The 22,313-nt window shown below is 42.4% G+C and overlaps 1 protein-coding gene across 2 annotated transcripts in view; it reads left to right on the top strand.

Moving 5' to 3' along the window:
- The window catches only part of LRIG2 (leucine rich repeats and immunoglobulin like domains 2), a 42,971-nt gene extending 21,667 nt beyond the window's left edge, over positions 1–21,304 (top strand). For both annotated transcript variants that reach the window (XM_073320426.1, XM_073320427.1), the window contains exons 9-18: positions 703–783; positions 1,475–1,546; positions 1,696–1,764; positions 3,348–3,511; positions 5,825–6,145; positions 7,512–7,793; positions 8,798–9,247; positions 14,704–14,853; positions 19,110–19,394; positions 20,103–21,304. In XM_073320426.1, coding sequence (XP_073176527.1) covers positions 703–783; positions 1,475–1,546; positions 1,696–1,764; positions 3,348–3,511; positions 5,825–6,145; positions 7,512–7,793; positions 8,798–9,247; positions 14,704–14,853; positions 19,110–19,394; positions 20,103–20,335 — 2,107 coding nt within the window. In that variant the 3' untranslated portion in view covers positions 20,336–21,304. The remainder of the gene's footprint in view (positions 1–702; positions 784–1,474; positions 1,547–1,695; positions 1,765–3,347; positions 3,512–5,824; positions 6,146–7,511; positions 7,794–8,797; positions 9,248–14,703; positions 14,854–19,109; positions 19,395–20,102) is intronic.
- The last annotated feature ends 1,009 nt before the right edge of the window (positions 21,305–22,313 follow it).

Here is a 22,313-nt window from a genome sequence, read left to right as displayed (position 1 = left end):
AATTCACTTCAGGAGCCCCTTCCAGTTTCTAGTAAATAGTCAATGTCACATGGTGATCACTAGCCAGACTATTGGTCTTTACCTAATAGCCAGTCGAGAGACTGTACCTCAGAGCTTCTTGGTTTTCTTTTAAAAAAAAGAAAAAAGGAGGAGGGATAGCTCAGTGGTTTGAGCATTGGCCTGCTAAACCCAGGGTTGTGAGTTCAATCCTTGAGGGGGCCATTTAGGGATCTGGGGCAAAAATTGGGGATTGGTCCTGCTTTGAGCAGGGGGTTGGACTAGATGACCTCCTGAGGTCCCTTCCAACCCTGATATTCTATGATTCTATGAGTACTTGTGGCATCTTAGAGACTAACAAATTAAGTACTCCTTTTCTTTTTGCAAATACAGACTAACACGGCTGCTACTCTGAAACCTTGGTTTTCTTTGTGATTCAGCCAGTGATGCTGTGACTTCAGGCAATTCACTTACCCACCTTGAACCTTTTGAGTTTCCCCATCTGTATAATGGGGTGTTTATCTTTCTACAGGGATGTTGAGGCTCAGTGTTTGTAAAGCACTTTAAGAATCTTTTGGAAGGTACTATGCAGTAGCACAGTACTACTTAAACGCACAGAAATTCTGTATCCCCAGTCATTAGTAACTAGCAATGATGAATATAATTTTTCCCAGGCATGTAAATGAGGCCTTTCTACTCTTGCAGAGATTTGCGGAACAACGAGATCTCTTGGGCCATAGAAGATTCGAATGAAGCCTTTGCAGGTCTCAGCAGACTCAACAAATTGTATGTATTACAAGCCTTGGAAGTGACCTCTTTCCAAGGCATTAGAATAGAAGTGAAGCCAGAAATATTTTTAATAGTGCATAGTATGAACACAAATATAATTAAGTCTGAGAAAAGCCTTTTCTGTTAAGAGCATTTGTATTCAGTATCGTCCCTGTACTAAGTAACTTAGACTAAGGCTAGGAAATTGAACTCTTGCTTGGCAATAGTGTTCAGGAGTGGGTGTCTCTGATCTAGTATTGAGAATGATGGAAGTACTTGTAGGATAAAATCACTTCCGGTATCATTTCAGAAAACATGATTTGAGACCTGAAGTCTGTTATGCTTTCTAAAATTACTGTCTGGGCTATACCTAAGGAAAGTTTTAAGTGCCAGTAGATTTTCAGGTAAAAGATTTCATCCTTTGAAAGGGCTACTAGTTAGTGCCCTTTGGTTCACTTCAGCAGGTTCTTGTCAGAATATTTGACTTTATTTTAAAATCCTTTTGGAAAAGCAGTTACCATGTTCTTGGGAGGGGGTGTCACTGGTATGCATGCAGAACTCCTTCATACTAATGGGAAACTTACATCCAGATAAGGAGAGACCTAGCAACCCTTGTTCACATTGGCCGACGCTACACCACATTATATTGTATTAAAATATTTTGTCTGTTAAAGTCTTCTGTGTTGTGGGGTGGGGGGTTGTCTTTCAGAATCTTGCAAGGAAACCAGATCAAATCAATTACAAAGAAAGCATTCTCTGGCCTTGAAGCACTGGAACATCTGTAAGTACTTTGTCTTGTAGTTCTTGTAGCTTTTTCTGTTGAGCAATCTCAGACAAGTCTCTTCTTCAAACATGCAAATGTCACAACTGTTCAGAGTTAGAATATGAAATGAAGTTTTCCCACTGTGACTCTTCTTGCTTAATTTACAGAGATTTGAACAACAATGCAATAATGTCTATCCAAGAAAATGCTTTTGCTCAGACTCACTTTACTGAGCTGTAAGTATATTTCTTTATTACAAGTTAGACTATATTGTGTCCCTTATAGACTTCCCTACAGTTTTGCTTAAATATGTTCCACCTCTGTTACAAAATATCAATACAACAAAGTAGGCATTAGTGGTGGTAATTTCTATGTAAAAATTAAATTTTTATCCATGGCTATAGGGTTTATCTAATGCCTGCTAAAATTTTATATCTTCTCTTCCTGAACATAATTACTATAAACTACAATACTTCCTTGCAGTGATTTTCCAACTCCTTTGCTCTTTCATCTTGAGAGCAGTTCATGAGAACTCTTGCTTCGGGGTCTGGGTGTTTAAAGCAGTGCTCTGATTAATAAAAAGCTGGGGTTAGCTTTTGTTATCCCCACAATGTCAGGAGCCAAGACTTCCTGGGCGTCTATAATTGGCTTTGTCACTTAGTGTTGGAAAATTTTTATCTGCATTTCTCTGTTTGACAATCCCTTGTGATGCATGGAACCAGGTTGCAAATCAGGACTGTATTCTACCAGGGTTGGTGGTATCAAATTTCTCTGCTGTAAAATATATACTAAAAATGTAAAGGGAGGAATGTTCTGAAAACATTTTAGAATGGGGGAATTTTTTTTAAAAAAAGGTTTTAATATTTGCATGTCTGCTTTGAAATAGAACACAGAGGAAGTCTTTATATTCCTTAATGGTCCAACATGCAGACTGATGATGTTATGGTCATTAATGTGGCTCTTAGCAGTACCCCACTCCTTTATTACAAAATTAAACGCTTCTTGTGGCCCCTCTGAGACTAAATTAAAGCTGTTGACTTGTCTGCTCAAAAATCTAGCCTGGTTTTCAGACAATTAAGAGACGAAAAGCCTCAGATGATATTCCCCATATAAAAAATTCAAAACATCTTGGAACTTGGCCAGTGAACAGGAGAAATGGCCAAACAAATCTTTCCAGGGGGCTTGACTAGCATCATGTTTTGACCCCCCCGGCCTTGTATAAACTTCAGCAAACATGTAGAACGTTATATAATGTTGAGACCCACACACCTAGTGATATTCGATGGGAGTATATAATTCATAGCTCTATAGAAGATGAGGTCTGAATATCATGTAATCTGTTTTAAAAAAAATTATCAATTTAGTTAATCCTGGCCAGATGGGCCATTATTGAGTTTCACATAAGCTTCACTGAGAGAAGGAAGGTAGTGAGACATGCTTTCTATATTAGGCACCCATGTGAGACTTTATTCACTATCTTGTATGTTTTTAAAATGGTGGTGGTTGTTCATGGACAAGAGTGGATATTGCTGAAAGGAATCCCTTTATTCTTTGGTACATGCCCTTCCTGGTTCTAACTCACTAATCCCCAGATTCACTCTCCGGAAGGAGTGAATAATTTTTTTCAGTCCAGTAAAGACTTCCTGATATGGCATTTACTGACAGCAGCCGATAGATCTCCTAAGATCCGGATACAATGGTGGTGGGTGCTTTGTATGTATGTGCCAGTGGTGTTCAGCTACTTTGTCACCACAATATCAGAGATGTGAAATAAGTAAATAAAATGAATGACTCTTCCTTTTTAACCTTGTTTCTGCAGGATGTTGAACACCAGCAGCCTACTCTGTGACTGCCAGTTGAAATGGCTGCTTCAGTGGCTCATTGACAGCCATTTACAACAGGCTGTAAATGTTAGCTGTGCTTACCCTGAATGGTTAGCTGGACAAAGCATTCTCAATGTGAATCCTGAAGACTTTGTCTGTGGTTTGTATTCTTAATGACTTTGACTTAGGGGTATGGCAGTACCTAAGTAGAAATGCACCCTTCTTGGAAACCAGACATTCATGTTGAATTGAAGGAGATTATTGGGCTAAGTAATGGAGACAAAGAATTAATTTGCGTGTACATGCATCACTTGGCCTACCATTGCTTTTTGGTTTGGCTCTTTCCATGGCTATATATTTTTCCCAAGTTCCCTGGTTTCTGTTGCACTGAGGCACTGTATAGTCTACTGTAAGAGATGCTTCATCAGTGATTTAGGTAATGGCATAGAGAGTACACTTATAAAGTTTGTGGAGGATACCAACCTGGGAGGGGTTGCAAGTGCTTTGGAGGATAGGATTGTAATTCAAAATGATCTGGACAAACGGGAGAAATGGTCTGAAGTAAATAGGATGAAATTCAAGAAAGACAAAAATGCAAAGTACTTCACTTAGGAAGGAACAATCAGTTGCACACATACAAAATGGGCAATGACTGCCTAGGAAGAAGTACTGCAGAAAGGGATATGGGGGTCATAATGGATCACAAGCTAAATGAGTAAACAGTGTAAGACGGTTGCAAAAAAAGTGAACATCTTTCTGGGATGTATTAGCAGGATTGTTGTAAGCAAGACACAAGAAGTAATTCTTCCACTGTACTCCATGCTGATTCTCCTTCAACTGGAGTATTGTGTCCAGTTCTGGGTGCCATATTTCAGGAAAGATGCGGACAGATTAGAGAAAGTCTAGGGAAGAGCAACAAAAACGATTAAAGGTTTAGAAAACATGACCTAAGAGAGAAGATTGAAAAAATGGGGTATGCTTAGTCTGGAGAAGAGATGACTGAGGGGGATATAACAGTTTTCAAGTATATAAAAGGTGGTTATAAGGAGGAGGAAGAAAAATTGTTCTTAACCTCTGAGGATAGGGCAAGAAGCAATGGGCTTAAATTGCAGCAAGGGCAGTTTAGGTCGGATATTAGGAAAAACTTCCGAACTGTCAGGATGGTTAAGCACTGGAATAAATTGCCTAGGGAGGTTGTGGAATCTCCATCACTGGAGATTTTTAAGAGTAGGTTAGACAAACACGTGTCGGGCATGGTCTAGATAATACCTGGTCCTGCCATGAGTGCAGGGGACTGGACTAGATGACCTCTCACAGTCCCTTCCAGTCCTGTGATTATATAAGAGGGGAAGTCCTATGACAAGATCCTTTAATTTACTATAAAAATTTGATGTGGCTCAAATTCTTGATTGTCTGCTTTGTAGAAGGTGTTGAACCCTGTAATAGTGGTTCTCTTAGTACCTAGGAGGGCATGGGTAGCTTAAATTTTTTGTATGCACAGGATAGTCTGGGCATCCTGGAGAGTGATATTATGACAAAGGAACCCAAATAAGTGTTACAGAGTGCCTCACAAACTTGAACGCGTTAATCCTTGCAAAAGAATTGTGAGATAAGAAAGTGCTATTATCTGCATTTTATAGATGGGGAAACTGAGGTGGAAACTGTGACTTGTCTAAGGCCACACAGGGACTCTGTGGAAGATCTGAGAATTTAATCCATGTGTCCTGGGTTCCAGGCTAGCACCTTAACCACCTGGCCATCCTTATCCATCCACATGTCTGTTTTCCGCAACACCCTACCTCCTTTTTTGGTCGGTAGCAATCTTTGGTGGGTCTTAAGCTCCTCATTCCTACCTCAGTGCTCCCAACCTAACATCTGCCAATGGATTAGCACAACTGAAGCTTTTTGCTTAAAAACAATAAGCATTGAAATAGGTATGTTGACATATAAATTGTCATCAGTCAACACTCTTCAGGGAGGAATGGGACAGTTCATGTTTCTCAGAGATTTCTTTAGGTTGTTTGCATGCAGACATATTGCAGCAAGCCATCAGTTTACATCGTGTGATGCCTGTAAAGATGTCTTTGCTGCCATGAGAATTTCTATCCCTTACAAAATAAAATTAGATTATGCAGCACAATTATGCATCTGTGTATAAAATCTGCAACAAATCCAGGTAACTATGGAAAATACAGGTTCCTGGTGAAGACCTTGAGGTGTCTTTCACCTCATCTGTTCTTGTTGCTTATTCTGTGTGGCCCCCACCTGTTTGTTTCACAGCTTCGTTTCTCCATCAGCTGACTGATGTCAAACTCAAGATAATTTAATGCGGGGAATAAGCAGTGGAAGCAGATGTTACCTACGATACAAACAGCACTGTTTGTTTCCACATAAAATACTTTTCAATATTTTTCTTGCAACATCAGCTGCATGCTGAAGGGAAAACCTGATTAATCTTGCTATCCCTTTTCAGATGACTTTCCTAAACCACAGATAAGAGTACATCCTGAGAGCACAATTGCTCTAAGAGGCATGAATGTGACTTTGACTTGCACTGCAGTAAGCACCAGTGATTCACCAATATCCACTGCATGGCGTAAAGACAGTGAAGTATTGTATGATGCAGACATTGAGAATTTTGCCAGGTATCAGCAGCAAGATGGGGAGGTCCTTGAATACACCACAGTCCTGCATCTTTTCAATGTGAATTTCACCGATGAAGGGAAATACCAGTGCATTGTCACTAATCACTTTGGTTCCAATTATTCCAACAAAGCCAAACTGACTGTCAATGGTAAGCAGCTATGCTAACAAAAGAGAAGCTTTATTTTTTTTCATCTGAGGTTATAATTAAACTTTTATCTAGAAAAATGCTTTTGAAGCTAGTTGAGATTTACAAGAGCTTGATTTCCTCCTCACTGAAGTTGTTCCAATGTTTGTTCAGACTCCATAAAGAGGCTCAGAAAAGCAGGAACAAAACTCCTATAATGGGTCTGTGGAGAGGAGTCATGTCCAGAGCTGGCTGAAAAATTTGCATGATATTTTCAGCATTTATCATAGTTATCAAACCTATCCGTTCCATAAGTGGTAAAAATTGGCAACACTTTTTGGCAAAAATAAATAAAATTTTGAAAACATAAAACATTTCACCAAGCTCTAGTCAAAATATGTGTAATTCTCTCTCTAGTCCAGCAAAATGGGTGCAGTGTTACTGTTTCTAAACTGAAAGCTCCCGCTGTTGGCTGAGTGAGCCACCCACCCTTCCCCTATAAACACTTGCAAAGCTGAGGGACACAGACACAAGTAGATCTACCACATAAAACTGAGGAAACAACCATTGTATTGAGGTATTTCAGCCCCATTTAAGCCTTCTGTTGTCATGATCTGAAAGAAGGTGGCCAAGAAACCCATGTTAAACCAAGCCTTTAGAGAACACTAGATAAGTGGAGGGGACTGTCCGTCCAGAGCAGAAATCCATTCTAGGAGACACGAGTTTGTCTGGCTTGCTCCAGAGGCACTGGCTGACTCCTCATGAGTAAAGAGCTTGTGAGCTCTTAGCAGAGCCATGTATGATACTGCTGTTGGCTATTAAGCTATAATTCACCTCTTCTTTTACAGGGGACAGAAAAGTATGAGCAAATAAAGACTTGAGAATTAAGCTAAGCCGTCCTGCTTTCACCTGTTACTGAGAGGTAGTGGTTGGGACATTTGTCCCCCACTAAGATGATCTTAATGGAGTATTGCAGATTTAGTATTCCATTACAGGTTTCAGAGTAGCAGCCGTGTTAGTCTGTATTCGCAAAAAGAAAAAGAGTACTTGTGGCACCTTAGAGACTAACCAGTTTATTTGAGCATAAGCTTTCGTGAGCTACAGCTCACAATGCATCCAATGAAGTGAGCTGTAGCTCACGAAAGCTTATGCTCAAATAAATTTGTTAGTCTCTAAGGTGCCACAAGTACTCCTTTTCTTTATTTCATTACAGAATTTTAAATAAAAGAATATACTGCATTTGTATCATTCCTACAATCCTTTAAAAGGATTGTAGCAGTCTGTAAGATCTGCTGCAGTTCAGAGACTCCTCTAGTATAGAGAAGAACTTAATTATGCCCTGAACTGAAAATTTTTTCACATTCAGTCCATAATGTCTCCTCCACTGCAGAGCTGCCTTCCTTTCTGAAAACCCCCATGGATCTAACTATCCGTACTGGGGCCATGGCCCGACTTGAGTGTGCCGCCGAGGGCCACCCCCCTCCACAGATCTCATGGCAGAAAGACGGTGGCACAGACTTCCCTGCAGCACGAGAGAGGCGAATGCATGTTATGCCTGAAGACGATGTGTTCTTCATCGCAAATGTAAAAATAGAAGATATGGGAATCTATAGCTGTATGGCACAAAACATCGCAGGAGGTCTATCAGCAAATGCCACATTGACTGTATTAGGTAAGCAAAGCACAATTCTGGGACTGTACAGATCCTTTCACTTATCTCTCTTTGTGATGATGGTAGCTGACTTACATGAGAGGTTGCTAGGGAATCTAAATGAATTGGATGTGAGTTAATGTGCTACCAGAGTGGCATGTTTCTCTGATTGTAGGTAGCAGTTAATCACATTTTTCAAGATGGGTCAAAGCTATAAAAGGACCAGTGTTCGACTTACCTGGTTGTAGGTGGTGGTTTGCGGTAAAGAACAATGGAAGAAATGTATTTTGTTAATGTGTGTGGCTACAGCAGAGTTCCCTATTGTTGGCTTGCATTATCTTGGGGAAGTTGAATGCCAAACTTGGAAACAGTTTCTAATGCTGCGCCCTTCTTCTGTTGTCCATATCAGTCTGCATCATGAAATAACCTCTCATCAGTCACTCGCTGCGCAGCTAGTCTGCAGCTTCATTTACTGTACATTTTGGTATGGGTTTGGGAAGAGAGAATTATGGGAACGCTTCTTGATTAGGTTGATTTTATAGATTTGATAATTCCAGCTTTAACTCAGGGAGCTGAACTTAATCACAGGCGACCTGGACTATGCTGAGCTGGTATAGGAAGGAAATACCACCAGAAGGGCTGTTTTTGGTGTGGTGTTTTTGTTTTTTTTGAAGATCCTCTACCCTTTTTTTTACATTAAGGTCATATATAAACTATAGAAATGGAAAAGACTTCATATCACCCCATACAGTCTTACCTTTGGTGTATTCAGCAAGGCTCTGTCCAGATCAGTTCTAGTGAGTCCACCATTCATGGAAGTGTCTTCCATCACATCAGATCTGTCACAGTATTTCCTGGCCACTGTTCTCCTTTGCCCATCTCTATTTTCAAACTGTGGGATTGGATTCTAAATATCATTTGATACACATAGGAAGGCTGCAATTGAAATTCTGTGCAATTATCTTTTTAATTATATTTGACTTTACAATATTAAAATAACTTTTCTTCCTTTCCACCATATCCAGAAACTCCTTCATTTGTTAGGCCTCTAGAAGACAGGACAGTAACCCGAGGAGAAACGGCCGTGTTGCAATGTATAGCTGGTGGCAGTCCAGCCCCTCGCCTGAACTGGACTAAAGATGATGGGCCTCTGACAGTAACAGAACGACACTTCTTTGCTGCTGCCAATCAACTCCTTATCATTGTGGATGCTGGGTTAGAGGATGCTGGGAAATATACATGCACTATGTCCAACACACTTGGCACAGAGCGTGGCCATATTTACCTAAATGTTCTATCTTCCCCAAATTGTGATTCCTCCCAGAGTGGTATCTTGCATGAGGAAGATGGCTGGACGACAGTTGGCATTGTGATTATTGTTGTAGTCTGCTGCGTTGTGGGCACCTCTCTAGTATGGGTTATAGTTATATATCACATGCGAAGGAAAAGTGAAGACTACAGCATCACTAACACAGGTAGGTAAAATACAGGGCCAGCTTTCTTAAAAAGGGAAGGAGGATGATCCTGGGAACTACAGGCCAGTCAGCCTCACCTCAGTCCCCAGAAAAATCATGGAGCAGGTCCTCAAGGAATCAATCCTGAAGCACTTACACGAGAGGAAAGTGATCAGGAACAGTCAGCATGGATACACCAAGGGAAGGTCATGCCTGACTAATCTAATTGCCTTCTATGATGAGATTACTGCTTCTGTGGATGAAGGGAAAGCAGTGGATGTATTGTTCCTTGACTTTAGCAAAGCTTTTGACACTGTCTCCCACAGTATTCTTGTCAGCAAGTTAAAGAGGTATGGGCTGGATGAATGCACTATACAGTGGGTAGAAAGTTGGCTGGATTGTCGGGCTCAACGGGTAGTGATCAATGGCTCCATGTCTAGTTGGCAGCCGGTATCAAGTGGAGTGCCCAAAGGGTTGGTCCTGGGGCCAGTTTTGTTCAATATCTTCATAAATGATCTGGAGGATGGTGTGGATTGCACTCTCAGCAAGTTTGCGGATGATACTAAACTAGGAGGAGTGGTAGATACGCTGGAGGGCAGGGATAGGATACAGAGGGACCTAGACAAATTGGAGGATTGGGCCAAAAGAAATTTGATGAGGTTCAACAAGGATAAGTGCAGGGTGCTGCACTTAGGACGGAAGAACCCAATGCACCGCTACAGACTAGGGACCGAATGGCTAGGCAGCAGTTCTGCGGAAAAGAACCTAGGGGTGACAGTGGACGAGAAGCTGGATATGAGTCAACAGTGCGCCCTTGTTGCCAAGAAGGCCAGTGGCATTTTTGGGATGTATAAGTAGGGGCATAGCCAGCAGATCGAGGGACGTGATCGTTCCCCTCTATTTGACATTGGTGAGGCCTCATCTGGAGTACTGTGTCCAGTTTTGGGCCCCGCGCTACAAGAAGGATGTGGATAAGTTGGAAAGAGTCCAGCGAAGGGCAACAAAAATGATTAGGGGTCTGGAACACATGACTTATGAGGAGAGGCTGAGGGAACTGGGATTGTTAGGTTGCAGAAGAAAAGAATGAGGGGGGATTTGATAGCTGCTTTCAACTACCTGAGAGGTGGTTCCAAAGAGGATGGTTCTAGGCTATTCTCAGTGGTGGAAGAGGACAGGACAAGGAGTAATGGTCTCAAGTTGCAGTGGGGGAGGTTTAGATTGGATATTAGGAAAAACTTTACCACTAAGAGGGTGGTGAAACACTGGAATGCGTTACCTAGGGAGGTGGTAGAATCTCCTTCCTTAGAAGTTTTTAAGGTCAGGCTTGACAAAGCCCTGGCTGGGATGATTTAATTGGGGATTGGTCCTGCTTTGAGCAGGGGGTTGGACTAGATGACCTCCTGAGGTCCCTTCCAACCCTGATATTCTATGATTCTACTTCTGTTGTGTTTTAACCTATGACTAACTGAAATAATTTCTTAAAGTAAGAGACCTAATGGAGGGGAAAGCCTTTGTTTGTCACAGCAGAATGCCTCCTGGTTTACGTACAGGGTCAACTGGATATATGCAGGGTTTCGAGTCTGTCTGTCAAATGTGCATTCTTTAACATTAAACACGTTTTACCTTGTCAATCGTGGTGCACTTCTGAAATGAGGGAAACAAATGAAGTTCACAAAGTTGAGAGTAAATAAGAATTTGAAATTTATGTCTGAGTGAGAATACTTGCAAGGCTTCGAGTAAGATTTTGATTGGTTCTGCTAGCTTTTTTGGTAAGTCTCTCTTAGCCAGGTATGTGGATTTTTAATCTCAAGAGAAAGGGGATGACACATGAATGAAATCCTTTTCTCAGTATTCAGAGTAACAGCCATGTTAGTCTGTATTCGCAAAAAGAAGAGGAGGACTTGTGGCACCTTAAAGACTAACCAATTTATTTGAGCATAAGCTTTCGTGAGCTACAGCTCACTTCATCGGATGCATACTGTGGAAAATACAGAAGATGTTTTTATACACGCAAACCATGAAAAAATGGGTGTTTATCACTACAAAATGTTTTCTATCCCCCCACCCTACTCTCCTGCTGGTAATATTTAATTGATTTAATTGGGGATTGGTCCTGCTTTGAGCAGGGGGTTGGACTAGATAACCTCCTGAGGTCCCTTCCAACCCTGATATTCTATGAATAGCTTATCTAAAGTGATCACTCTCCTTACAATGTGTATGATAATCAAGGTGGGCCATTTCCAGCACAAATCCAGGGTTTAACAAGAACGTCTGAGGAACGGGGGGGGAGGAATAAACAAGGGGAAATAAGTTACTTTTTATAATAACTCAACCATTCCCAGTCTCCATTCAAGCCTAAGTTAATTGTATCCAGTTTGCAAATTAATTCCAATTCAGCAGTCTCTCACTGGAGTCTGTTTTCGAAGTTTTTTGTTGAAGGATAGTCACTTTGAGATCAGAAATCGAGTGACCAGAGAGATTGAAGTGTTCTCCGACTGGTTTTTGAATGTTATAATTCTTGACATCTGATTTGTGTCCATTTATTCTTTTACGTAGAGACTATCCAGTTTGACCAATGTACATGGCAGAGGGGCATTGCTGGCACATGATGGCATATATCACATTGGTGGATGTGCAGGTGAACGAGCCTTTGATAGTGTGGCTGATGTTATTAGGCCCTGTGATGGTGTCCCCTGAATAGATATGTGGGCACAGTTGGCAACGGGCTTTGTTGCAAGGATAGATTCCTAGGTTAGTGGTTCTGTTGTGTGGTATGTGGTTGCTGGTGAGTATTCGCTTCAGGTTGGGGGGCTGTCTGTAGGCAAGGACTGGCCTGTCTCCCAAGATTTGTGAGAGTGTTGGGTCATCCTTCAGGATAGGTTGTAGATCCCTGATAATGCGTTGGAGGGGTTTTAGTTGGGGGCTGAAGGTGACGGCTAGTGGCGTTCTGTTATTTTCTTTGTTAGGCCTGTCCTGTAGTAGGTAGCTTTTGGGAACTCTTCTGGTTCTATCAATCTGTTTCTTCACTTCCACAGGTGGGTATTGTAGTTGTAAGAATGCTTGATAGAGATCTTGTAGGTGCTTGTCTCTGTCTGAGGGCTTGGAGCAAATGCAGTTGTATCGCAGAGCTTGGCTGTAGACAATGGATCATGTAGTGTGGTCAGGGTGAAAGCTGGAGGCATGTAGGTAGGAATAGCGGTCAGTAGGTTTCCGGTATAGGGTGGTGTTTGTGACCATCGTTTATTAGCGCTGTAGTGTCCAGGAAGTGGATCTCTTGTGTGGACTGGACCAGGCTGAGGTTGATGGTGGGATGGAAATTGTTGAAATCATGGTGGAATTCCTCAAGGGCTTCTTTTCATGGGTCCAGATGATGATGTCATCAATATAGCGCAAGTAGAGTAGGGGCGTTAGGGGACGAAAGCTGAGGAAGCGTTGTTCTAAGTCAGCCATAAAAATGTTGGCATACCGTGGGGCCATGCGGGTACCCATAGCAATGCCGCTGATCTGAAGGTATACATTGTCCCCAAATGTAAAATAGTTATGGGTAAGGACAAAGTCACAAAGTTCAGCCACCAGGTTAGCTGTGACATTATTGGGGATAGTGTTCTTGACGGCTTGTAGTCCATCTTTATGTGGAATGTTGGTGTAGAGGGCTTCTACATCCATAGTGGCCAGGATGGTGTCATCAGGAAGATCACCGATGGATTTTAGTTTCCTCAGGAAGTCAGTGGTGTCTCGAAGGTAGCTGGGAGTGCTGGTAGCGTAGGGCCTGAGGAGGGAGTCTACATAGCCAGACAATCCTGCTGTCAGGGTGCCAATGCCTGAGGTGATGGGGCGCCCAGGATTTCCAGGTTTATGGATCTTGGGTAGTAGATAGAATATCCCAGGTCGGGGTTCCAGGGGTGTGTCTGTGTGGATTTGATCTTGTGCTTTTTCAGGTTTCAGGAAGTTTCTTGAGCAAATGCTGTAGTTTCTTTTGGTAACTCTCAGTGGGATCAGAGGGTAATGGCTTGTAGAAACTCGTGTTGGAGAGCTGCCTAGCAGCCTCTTGTTCATATTCTGACCTATTCATGATGACAACAGCACCTCCTTTGTCAGCCTTTTTGATTATGATGTCAGAATTGTTTCTGAGGCTGTGGATGGCATTGTGTTCTGCACGGCTGAGGTTGTGGGGCAAGTGATGCTGCTTTTCCACAATTTCAGCCCTTGCACGTCGGCGGAAGCACTCTATGTAGAAGTCCAGTCTGCTGTTTTCACCTTCAGGAGGAGTCCACATAGAATCCTTCTTTTTGTTGTGTTGGTAGGGAGGTCTCTGTGGATTAGTATGTTGTTCAGAGGTGTGTTGGAAATTTTCCTTGAGTCAGAGACGTCGAAAATAGGATTCTAGGTCACCACAGAACTTTTTCATGTTCGTGGGGGTGGAGGGGCAGAAGGAGAGGCCCCGAGATAGGAGAGCTGCTTCTGCTGGGCTAAGATTATAGTTGGATAGGTTAACAATATTGCTGGGTGGCTTGAGGGAGCCATTGCTGTGGCCCCTTGTGGCATGTAGTAGTTTAGAAAGTTTAGTGTCCTTTTTCTTTTGTAGAGAAGCAAAGTGTGTGGTGTAAATGGCTTGTCTATTTTTAGTAAAGTCCAGCCACGAGGAAGTTTGTGTGGAAGGTTGGTTTTTTTAGAGATTATCCATTTATGAGAGCTCATTCTTTATCTTTCCCTGTTTGCTGTAGAGGATGTTGATCAGGTGGTTCCGCAGTTTCTTTGAGAGTGTGTGGCACAAGCTGTCAGCATAGTCTGTGTGGTGTGTAGATTGTAATGGATTTTTTACTTTCAGTCCTTTTGGTACGATGTCCATCTGTTTGCATTTGGAAAGGAAGATGATGTCTGTCTGTATCTGTACGAGTTTTTTCATGCAGTTAATAGATTTCTACTCCATACGGCTAAATGCAGTGCCTTGCATAATGACAGGTTTCAGAGTAACAGCCGTGTTAGTCTGTATTCGCAAAAAGAAAAGGAGTACTTGTGGCACCTTAGAGACTAACCATCACTTTAGATAAGCTATTACCAACAGGAGAGTGGGTTTGTTTTGGGGTGGGGGGGGAGAAAACCTGGATTTGTGCTGGAAATGGCCCACCTTGATTATCATACACATTGTAAGGAGAGTGATCACTTTAGATAACCTATTACCAGCAGGAGAGTAGGGTGGGGGGATAGAAAACGTAGGGTGGGGGGATAGGGTGGGGGGATAGAAACACCCATTTTTTCATGGTTTGTGTGTATAAAAACATCTTCTGTATTTTCCACAGTATGCATCCGATGAAATGAGCTTTAGCTCACGAAAGCTCATGCTCAAATAAATTGGTTAGTCTCTAAGGTGCTACAAGTCCTCCTTTTCTTTTTTCTCAGTATGTTTGCATTAGTTTGCTGAATAGCATCACTTACTGTTGAGGTAGTCAATGTTAATCTCTGTCTCTCTCTTTCAGAGGAGATGAATTTACCTGCAGATATTCCCAGTTATTTATCCTCCCAAGGAACTCTTTCTGAACCTCAGGAAGGCTACAGCAACTCAGAGGCAGGAAGCCATCAACAGCTTATGCCTCCTGCAAATGGCTATGTGCACAAGGGAACAGATGGTAAGTATGCCCCTTTGCATCGCAGCATTACACAAAGCAGGGTAATAGGTAATGGCATTAGCATTGAAGGTTAAATGTTTTAGAAGACTCTAGAAATTTTAGAATTTTCTATACTCTAAATTTAAAAACCCTACCTCTTAGAGTGCTGGTCCATGTGTGTGTATATATATATTCCACTTTTGGGGGTGCTTGCTCCCCACATTCTCAAGATCAGAATCTGTCACATTCTCAAGATCAGAATTCACTGGGACTGTGTCTGTGTCTGGATGCCCTCCTGGCTCCCTGAGGCACAAAGGGTGGAGAAGCCCATGGCTGCGGAACAGGACTGAGAGCAATGTTCCTGTCCCTTGCAATCATACAAATTGCATGGGTTGTACATGGTTATCTATGCAGGGTAGATCAGAGAGTGATTCGCTTTGGGTAGTCATGTATTAGGGTTCTATTCCGGATAGCTTTTCTGGGTACTGGGCTTCAGCCCTTATGGCTGAGCAAAAATCTTTGATGTTCATGTATTGTCCTTCATGTAAGTATGCTGTATCCCTTGGGAGGCATAGTGTTGATAAATGCTCCATTTGTTGGTATCTTTTTTTAAAAGAACCCATTAGGCAAGGGAAGCTTGCCTAAAACTTATCTTCTAGACAAGTTAGTGAGATCAGCTTCTGAGCAGAGTAAACAATATCCACCCAGATCTGAACAGTCCTCCACCAGAAGTACTCAGTTGACTGTGAATGTTATGGCTGCCTCTAGAGCCCCAGCTTCTGAGAAGGACTCCTCTACTGCTTCCACTTCTATATAGTCTTCATTTGCTGAAAGCAATAGGATGCAGTCATCCTCTCTCTGGAGAAGAACAGGCTTTCTGTCTGAGAACCTGTCAGAGGCATGATTACTGCAACTTTCCTCTCACAAGGGTAGCACAGGACCCAAGTTGGGTTCCTCTGCACGCTGTTCTTCATATACCAGTACTGGCCAAAGAGCACCCTCAAGCAGTTTTTATCCGTCTCTCTCTGCAACACTGCTTGTTGAGCACTCCATACTGACACCAAGGCTTTCTGCTCCAGCACCAGCTACTTTGGTATAGATTCTGTTAGCACAAATGTTCTGTCCCATCCACCTCACAGTTGCTGTTTATGGTACTGATGGTTTCGATGCTGAGATACACAGCACCAGATCTAGTAGCATCTGTCTTCTGAGTCACCATTATCATAACAGTAAACATTCCCCTAGCTATATTAATCACTGTTGTTTCTTCGGCACAAGGTGTGTGTTGGGTACCGACAAAAGATTTTTCCCAGACCTACTAAGGCTTTTGATACAGTCCCATATGACATATCATAAAAACAAATTAGGGAAATATGGTCTAGATGAAATTACTGATAAGGTGGGTGCACAACTGGTTGAAAGACTATACTCAGAGTAGTTGTCAGTGGTTCGCTGTCAAACTGGGAGGGCATATCTAGTATGGTCCTGCAGAGGTCAGTCCTGGGTCTAGTACTAAACAATATCTCCATTAATGACTTGGATAATGAAATGGAGAATGTGCTTATAAAATTTTCAGATGACTCCAAGCTGCCTGGGGTTGCAAGCAGTTTAGAGGACAGGATTAGAATTCAAAACAACCTTGACAAATTGGTCTGAATTCAACAAGATGAAATTCAATAAAGGCAAATGGAAAGTACTACGTTTAGGAAGGAAAAATCAAATGTACAATTACAAAATGGGGAAAAACTAGCTAGGTGGCAGTACTGCTAAAAGGGATCTGGGGGTTACAGCGGATCGCAAATGGAATCAGTTAACAATGTGATGCAGTTGCGAAAAAGGCTAATATTATCTTGCGGTGTATTACCAGGATGTTGCATGGAAGACACGGAAGGTAACTGTCCCACTCTCCTCAGGACTGGTGAGGTCTCAGCTGGAGTACTGTGTCCAAGCGTGGCCCCACACTTGAGGAAAGATGTGGACAAATTGGAGAGAGTTCAGGTTTTCTAAACCTTTTGTTGCTATCCTCTGATCTATGAGGAAAGTTTTAATAAAAAAAAACAAAACCCAAAACTGGGCATGTTTAGTCCTGAGAAAAGACTGAAGGGAGCCTAGTAACAGTCTTCAAATATGTTAAGGGCTGTTACAAAGAGGATGGTGATCAATTATTCTCTATATCCATTGAAGGTAAGACCAGAAATAATGGGCTTAATCTGTAGCAGGGGAGATTTAGGTTAGATATTAGGAGAAACTTTCTAGCTATAAAGATAATTACAATCTGGAACAGGCTTCCAATGGAGCTTGTGGATTCCCCATTACTGGAAATTTTTAAGAGCAGGTTTTGCAAACATCTGTCAGGATGTCTAGGTTTACTTGGTCCTGCCCCAGCGCAAGGGACTGGACTTGACTTCTTAAGGTCCCTTCCTTTATTCCTATGATTCTGTGACACCTACTACATCAGCTCCACCAATGGAAGAGGAATATTCCTCTCATCTCCATAGTGGGGGCGGTTCAGCTATTTACTCCAAGGCTTCTTTCTAAGATCCTTATATAGAGAATCCAGGACTTGTGGTTACTGTGATAAATACAAGGTATCTACAGAGACATCCCTCCTGCTACACTCTGCTGTGATTCCCAATTCATTTTGTGTATAGCCCTCATTCATGGCTATACTGGGCACCGAGGGATTTCCATCATGACAAGAAATATCACTCCTAGGCTCCCTCTAAGCCTAGATCTCCCTCTCTGATAGGGTCCAGGAGGGTCCAACAGCATCAGCCTGCAGGTGTCAATTAGTGACTCTCAACAATTGCAAGTCTCTGAAGTTCATCAGTCAGCTGAACTTGCCCCTGCTGCCATTTCATTGTCCCATCATGCTGTTGTCCCATCTGTTCCATCACACCCTGATGACTACAATGCTTTTTTTAGATTCCAAGGCCAGAAGAGGCCATTGCGATCATCTGGTCTGACCTCTTGTATAACCCAGGCCCTAGAACTTCCTTGAAACCATTCCTAGAGCAGATCTTTTAGAATAGGATTCAATCTTAATTTTAAAAATTTGACTTCCTTCATCAGATGGCAGAGACATTAGAGATTCTAACTGATATAGGGCAGGAGATATCCCACAAATTTAAGCGTCTTGTACACCTCCGTGCCAGCTATGCCATAAACAAGGGACAGTTAGCAGCTGCGCAGCTCCTGAGGCAGATACCCGCATCGCTTTCCCCCAGCATCCAAAGAGGCAGACAGAAGGTCCCAGGTACCATCTTTGGCATTCTAGTATTTTTACATTCATCCTACACCAGGGTCCCTTGTTTTCACTGCTCCTCAGGAGAGGACAGAACAGAAGAGCTGCAAGGCAACACCTAAAGGAGCTCAAATGCCTGGATCTCCTCTGAACCAAGAGCTACTCTGCCCTCTGTCAGCCTCCACTTTAGGATTGCCAATTACCAGGCACTCCTTGCCAAGTCTGAGTCTATAAAATGGCATGAAGTGTCAAACTTCACAGGACTAGCACAGGAGGCTAGATAGGAATTAAGATCACCACTAGTGGAATACGTATGGACAAGCACTCAAAGAAAAAGCAGTTACTTTACAGTAACTATGGTTCTTCAAGATGTTGTCCATATATGCCTATTCCATGGCCTGTCCTCCAGCCCTGTTACTACAAGACCTGTATTCTGTTTTAGTGAAGGAACTGAGAGATGTTTGGCTCCACTCCACCTGTCATGCTCTCAGATTTTGGGGGGTGGGGCGCAAAGGGCACTCAGGATGCAGGTGTGACCCCAACAAAACCTGGCTAAAAGCTTCTGATCTGGAGAACATGGGTAGCATGCGCGTCAAGAATGGGAAATAGACACAAGTACTTGAAGAACCACAGTAATTATAGGGTAAGGAACTGTTTTAATACAAATGTGATTAGGAAGACATGCATGTTAGTTAGATAGTGGAACCCCTTTGCTCTTAGAACTTACAAGGCAATATGAGGTTGCTTTACACCACATTAAGCTTCTGTTCTCCCAGGCAAGTTCTGAGTTACAAGGCTACATGAATTTGGGTAGCTATGCATGTGAACATGGCATATTTCTCCTGCAGCTTATTTTTCAAAAGAAGCAAGCATGCTTTGTGGAGTTCAGTACCAATCCTATGTCAGTGTTTTTCTCACTATGACACGGTGATATTGCATGATCATACCTATCTATAAAAGCAACTGTAGAGACCAGGCATCCCTACTCTTTTTTTAAACAAAGAATATTTTTTGTTTTCCCCCATTGTGTCAGGTGGCACAGGGCCATTAGTGATCTGCTCAGATTGTTATGACAATGCAAACATCTACTCCAGGACCCGTGAATACTGTCCTTATGCATACATCACAGAAGAGGACTCACTGGATCATACATTGTCCAGTCTCATGGTACAAGTGCCCAAGGAGACCTATCCATCTCTCACACAACATGAAGCCAGCACTCTGGATCGTCTTCTAGTAGACAGAGAAATGTCTGCCTTTCTTACCCATCATGACAGAATAAATGAGAAGAAACTCTCAGCCCAGCAGACAAATAATGGTAAGTTCATGACTCATCCTCTTCTTCCAGTCCAACGGCACAAGCCAGATACTGGCCTGCCTGTTACCTTATATATTGGTAGTGGACTAATCCAATTTTTCTGGTCAAGTTGTTGTGTGTGGGGTAGTTAATCTAATCACTGAACACTTCCTCTCCAGACTGCACTTTGAATGAAGAGAAATCTGAAGCTTTGCACCAAATGTTCAAATGCTCCTGGTTACTCCCTGTTTATAAAAGCAGCATCTTTGAACCTATAATTCCTCTCTTTAAAGTTCATGAGACTTAATGTCTTGTGCATATATAATATTATCAAGTATATTTCTCTGCCAACATTGTCTTTGCTTTAGAGTCATACAGATATCCCTCAGGAAATCCAAATAGCACTTTTATGTGTTTACTGAATAGAATTCCTAATGTTTCAAAGCACCTGAGGAAAAAAATACATTGTCGATTTTAATAGAATCAAGGTTTTTTGTGACTCTTCCAGAGAACCTTTGGAGAAACTTGCAGACATGTTGTAGCTGGTTATAGTAACAGATTGCTACAGTGGGAAGGCTTCCAGTAAAATGTGCCCTCAAAGCTAAATAGAAAATAATCTTGTTAAGAATGTCATATTGCCAAATCACATGGAGATTAAAGAATCCTTGTTTAGAATTCTGGTGCATTTATCATGAACTCAAATGCCTACCCATTTTTCTTCTCTCTCAGAACCTTTTCAGCTACCCTTGTGGGGACTAAACAGAGACGTAGGGTTGTCGCGCACACGCTTCCCACAGCAGCAGTCAGTCCATGAGGAGGCCCCTCAAGCTCTCCGAAGTGAGGGAGCCATTGACGGTGACCGAGAACAGGCTGTTTCACCCAGACCTTGCCACAGGTTACGTGAACATAACTTTGATTTTAACAGGACTCAGAACATTCAGGAATTTGGTGAAGCCACATAAACAGCAAAGTGAAGCTTTGGAAGCAAATTCAGGTCAACTGACTTTGTATTTTCTACCTCAGGATTAACCCCTTGCCCAAAGATGCTGTATACACATCTACAATTATAAGCTGAGTGGACCAAGACAGACTCTCTCAGCTAGGAGTGGGAGGATGGCACAAACTTTTGTCTCTTGGATTTACTTGTGTTGGAAAGATGGGGATCCACAGCATTATATTATGGTTGGACAATTTTGGTGAATGAAGTGAACTCCACTACAAGAGTATTGGAAGGCATGAGCATTCTGATGTCCTATCAACACAGGCTGTCTCTGTCTTGAAAATTCTATCCAGAAGGTTTAGCTGTTTCATGCTCCCCATAGAATTCTCCAGTAATTGCAAACGTACAGCTCTTGGCCAGCTTTCTCTTCCTTTAGTCTGCTAGCAGGAGTTGCATCATTGTCAGACGGGTAACTTTGGAGGGTTGTTTTTTCTCCTATGAGTAAAGTAGTGCTCCTATGAGTAAAGTTCAGGGGTTCTCAAACTTCATTGTACCATGACCACCTTCTGACAACAAATTACTACAGGACCCCAGGAGGGGGGACCGAAACTGAGCCCACTGAAGCCCTGCTACCCAGAGGGGGGGCAAAACCCAACTGCCCCAGGCCGGGGGGCCAAACCCAAAGCCTGAGGGCTTTGCCACAGGCAGGAGGCCTGTAACCTTAATCCCACTGCCCAGGAATGAAGCCCTTGGGCTTTGGCCCTGGGCCCCAGCAAGTCTCATTAAAATGGGGTCGTGACCCACAGTTTGAGAACTGCTGCTCTAGTTGTAAATAAATTTGCATTTATAAATATTTTGTATACACGACACACATAAATGTGTTGGCTGTAATGTAAATATTTTTTATTATGCCAAAAATACTGTAACATCCTGTTGTAATCTTGAGAACTGGCTATCAAACCATAAAGATTTGTTCTGATTTGGTTTTGTGGATCTGAAAGCTTGTTTCTTCAGGGATAGATCTATCCTTTCATGTTGGGAAGAAGTGGATGTGTAGGCATGTCAGTGAAATTGTGACCCTAGTGAATAGCATTCATTTACATACAGCTGTGTATGCCTCTGGCTTGACAGTATACATGTAAACTGCTCCCTCTTCGTTACATGGTCAGGATTCTTGGGCCCCAAGTGTGACCCACTTACATCTGTTTGAAAAGTTCTGTAATTCTTTGTATGAAACACTACTTCCATTTTCCGTGGAGCATGAAGCTTCAGAGAAACCATGAAGTAAAAAACCAGAGCCTAATCTCTACTTTCGCAGGAGTTCTTGTAAGCAGCGAGCAAAACAAGATTAAAATGGTGACATACCTTGGCAATGTCCCGAATATACAAAATGACTTTTCTTCATAGTCCTCTGGGAAAGTAGTGTTAGGTGTGAAAAATCAATGAGCTCTGAGTAGCTACTGTCTTTAGCCTCTGCCAAGATCTAAAATGTCATAGCATAGAAAGGCCTTTCTATGCTATATATGGCAGAGCTCTGGCTGGATGACCTGATACTCTGCTACTGGTCCCTAGGTCTCCCTGTAGGGCCAGTTTGCCCTGGTTACAGCCAGCAATGGCCAGCCATCAGCTGCACCAATAAAGGCACCTAGTGTCATGCACTTTCACGTAAAGTTAAACTGCACCAATGCGAATACCAGCTTAGTGTAGACCGACAACTTGGCAACTATTTGCACCAGTGCAACTTTCTCCCTACTTGAAAGTGGTGTACAAATCATGGCTTATAGCATTTTTTCCTGTCTTGAGGAGGTGTTTGCACAAGTGACTGGTCACAGATGGCTGAAATATCCAGTGCAGACAAGACCTTAGTCTGCAAAAAAAGATCAAGGGTGAATTTCCCCTCTCATCTCAGTGAGGTGTCAACATCGAAGCCTAATTCTGATCACAAGTGAGCCATATCATTGGTGGTGGCCATACCAGAAACCTCCAGCTACTCCCCATAT

Source organism: Lepidochelys kempii, chromosome 21, assembly GCF_965140265.1.
Source record: "Lepidochelys kempii isolate rLepKem1 chromosome 21, rLepKem1.hap2, whole genome shotgun sequence".
Taxonomy (NCBI): domain Eukaryota; kingdom Metazoa; phylum Chordata; order Testudines; family Cheloniidae; genus Lepidochelys; species Lepidochelys kempii.
This window is presented reverse-complemented; position numbering and strand designations above follow the sequence as displayed.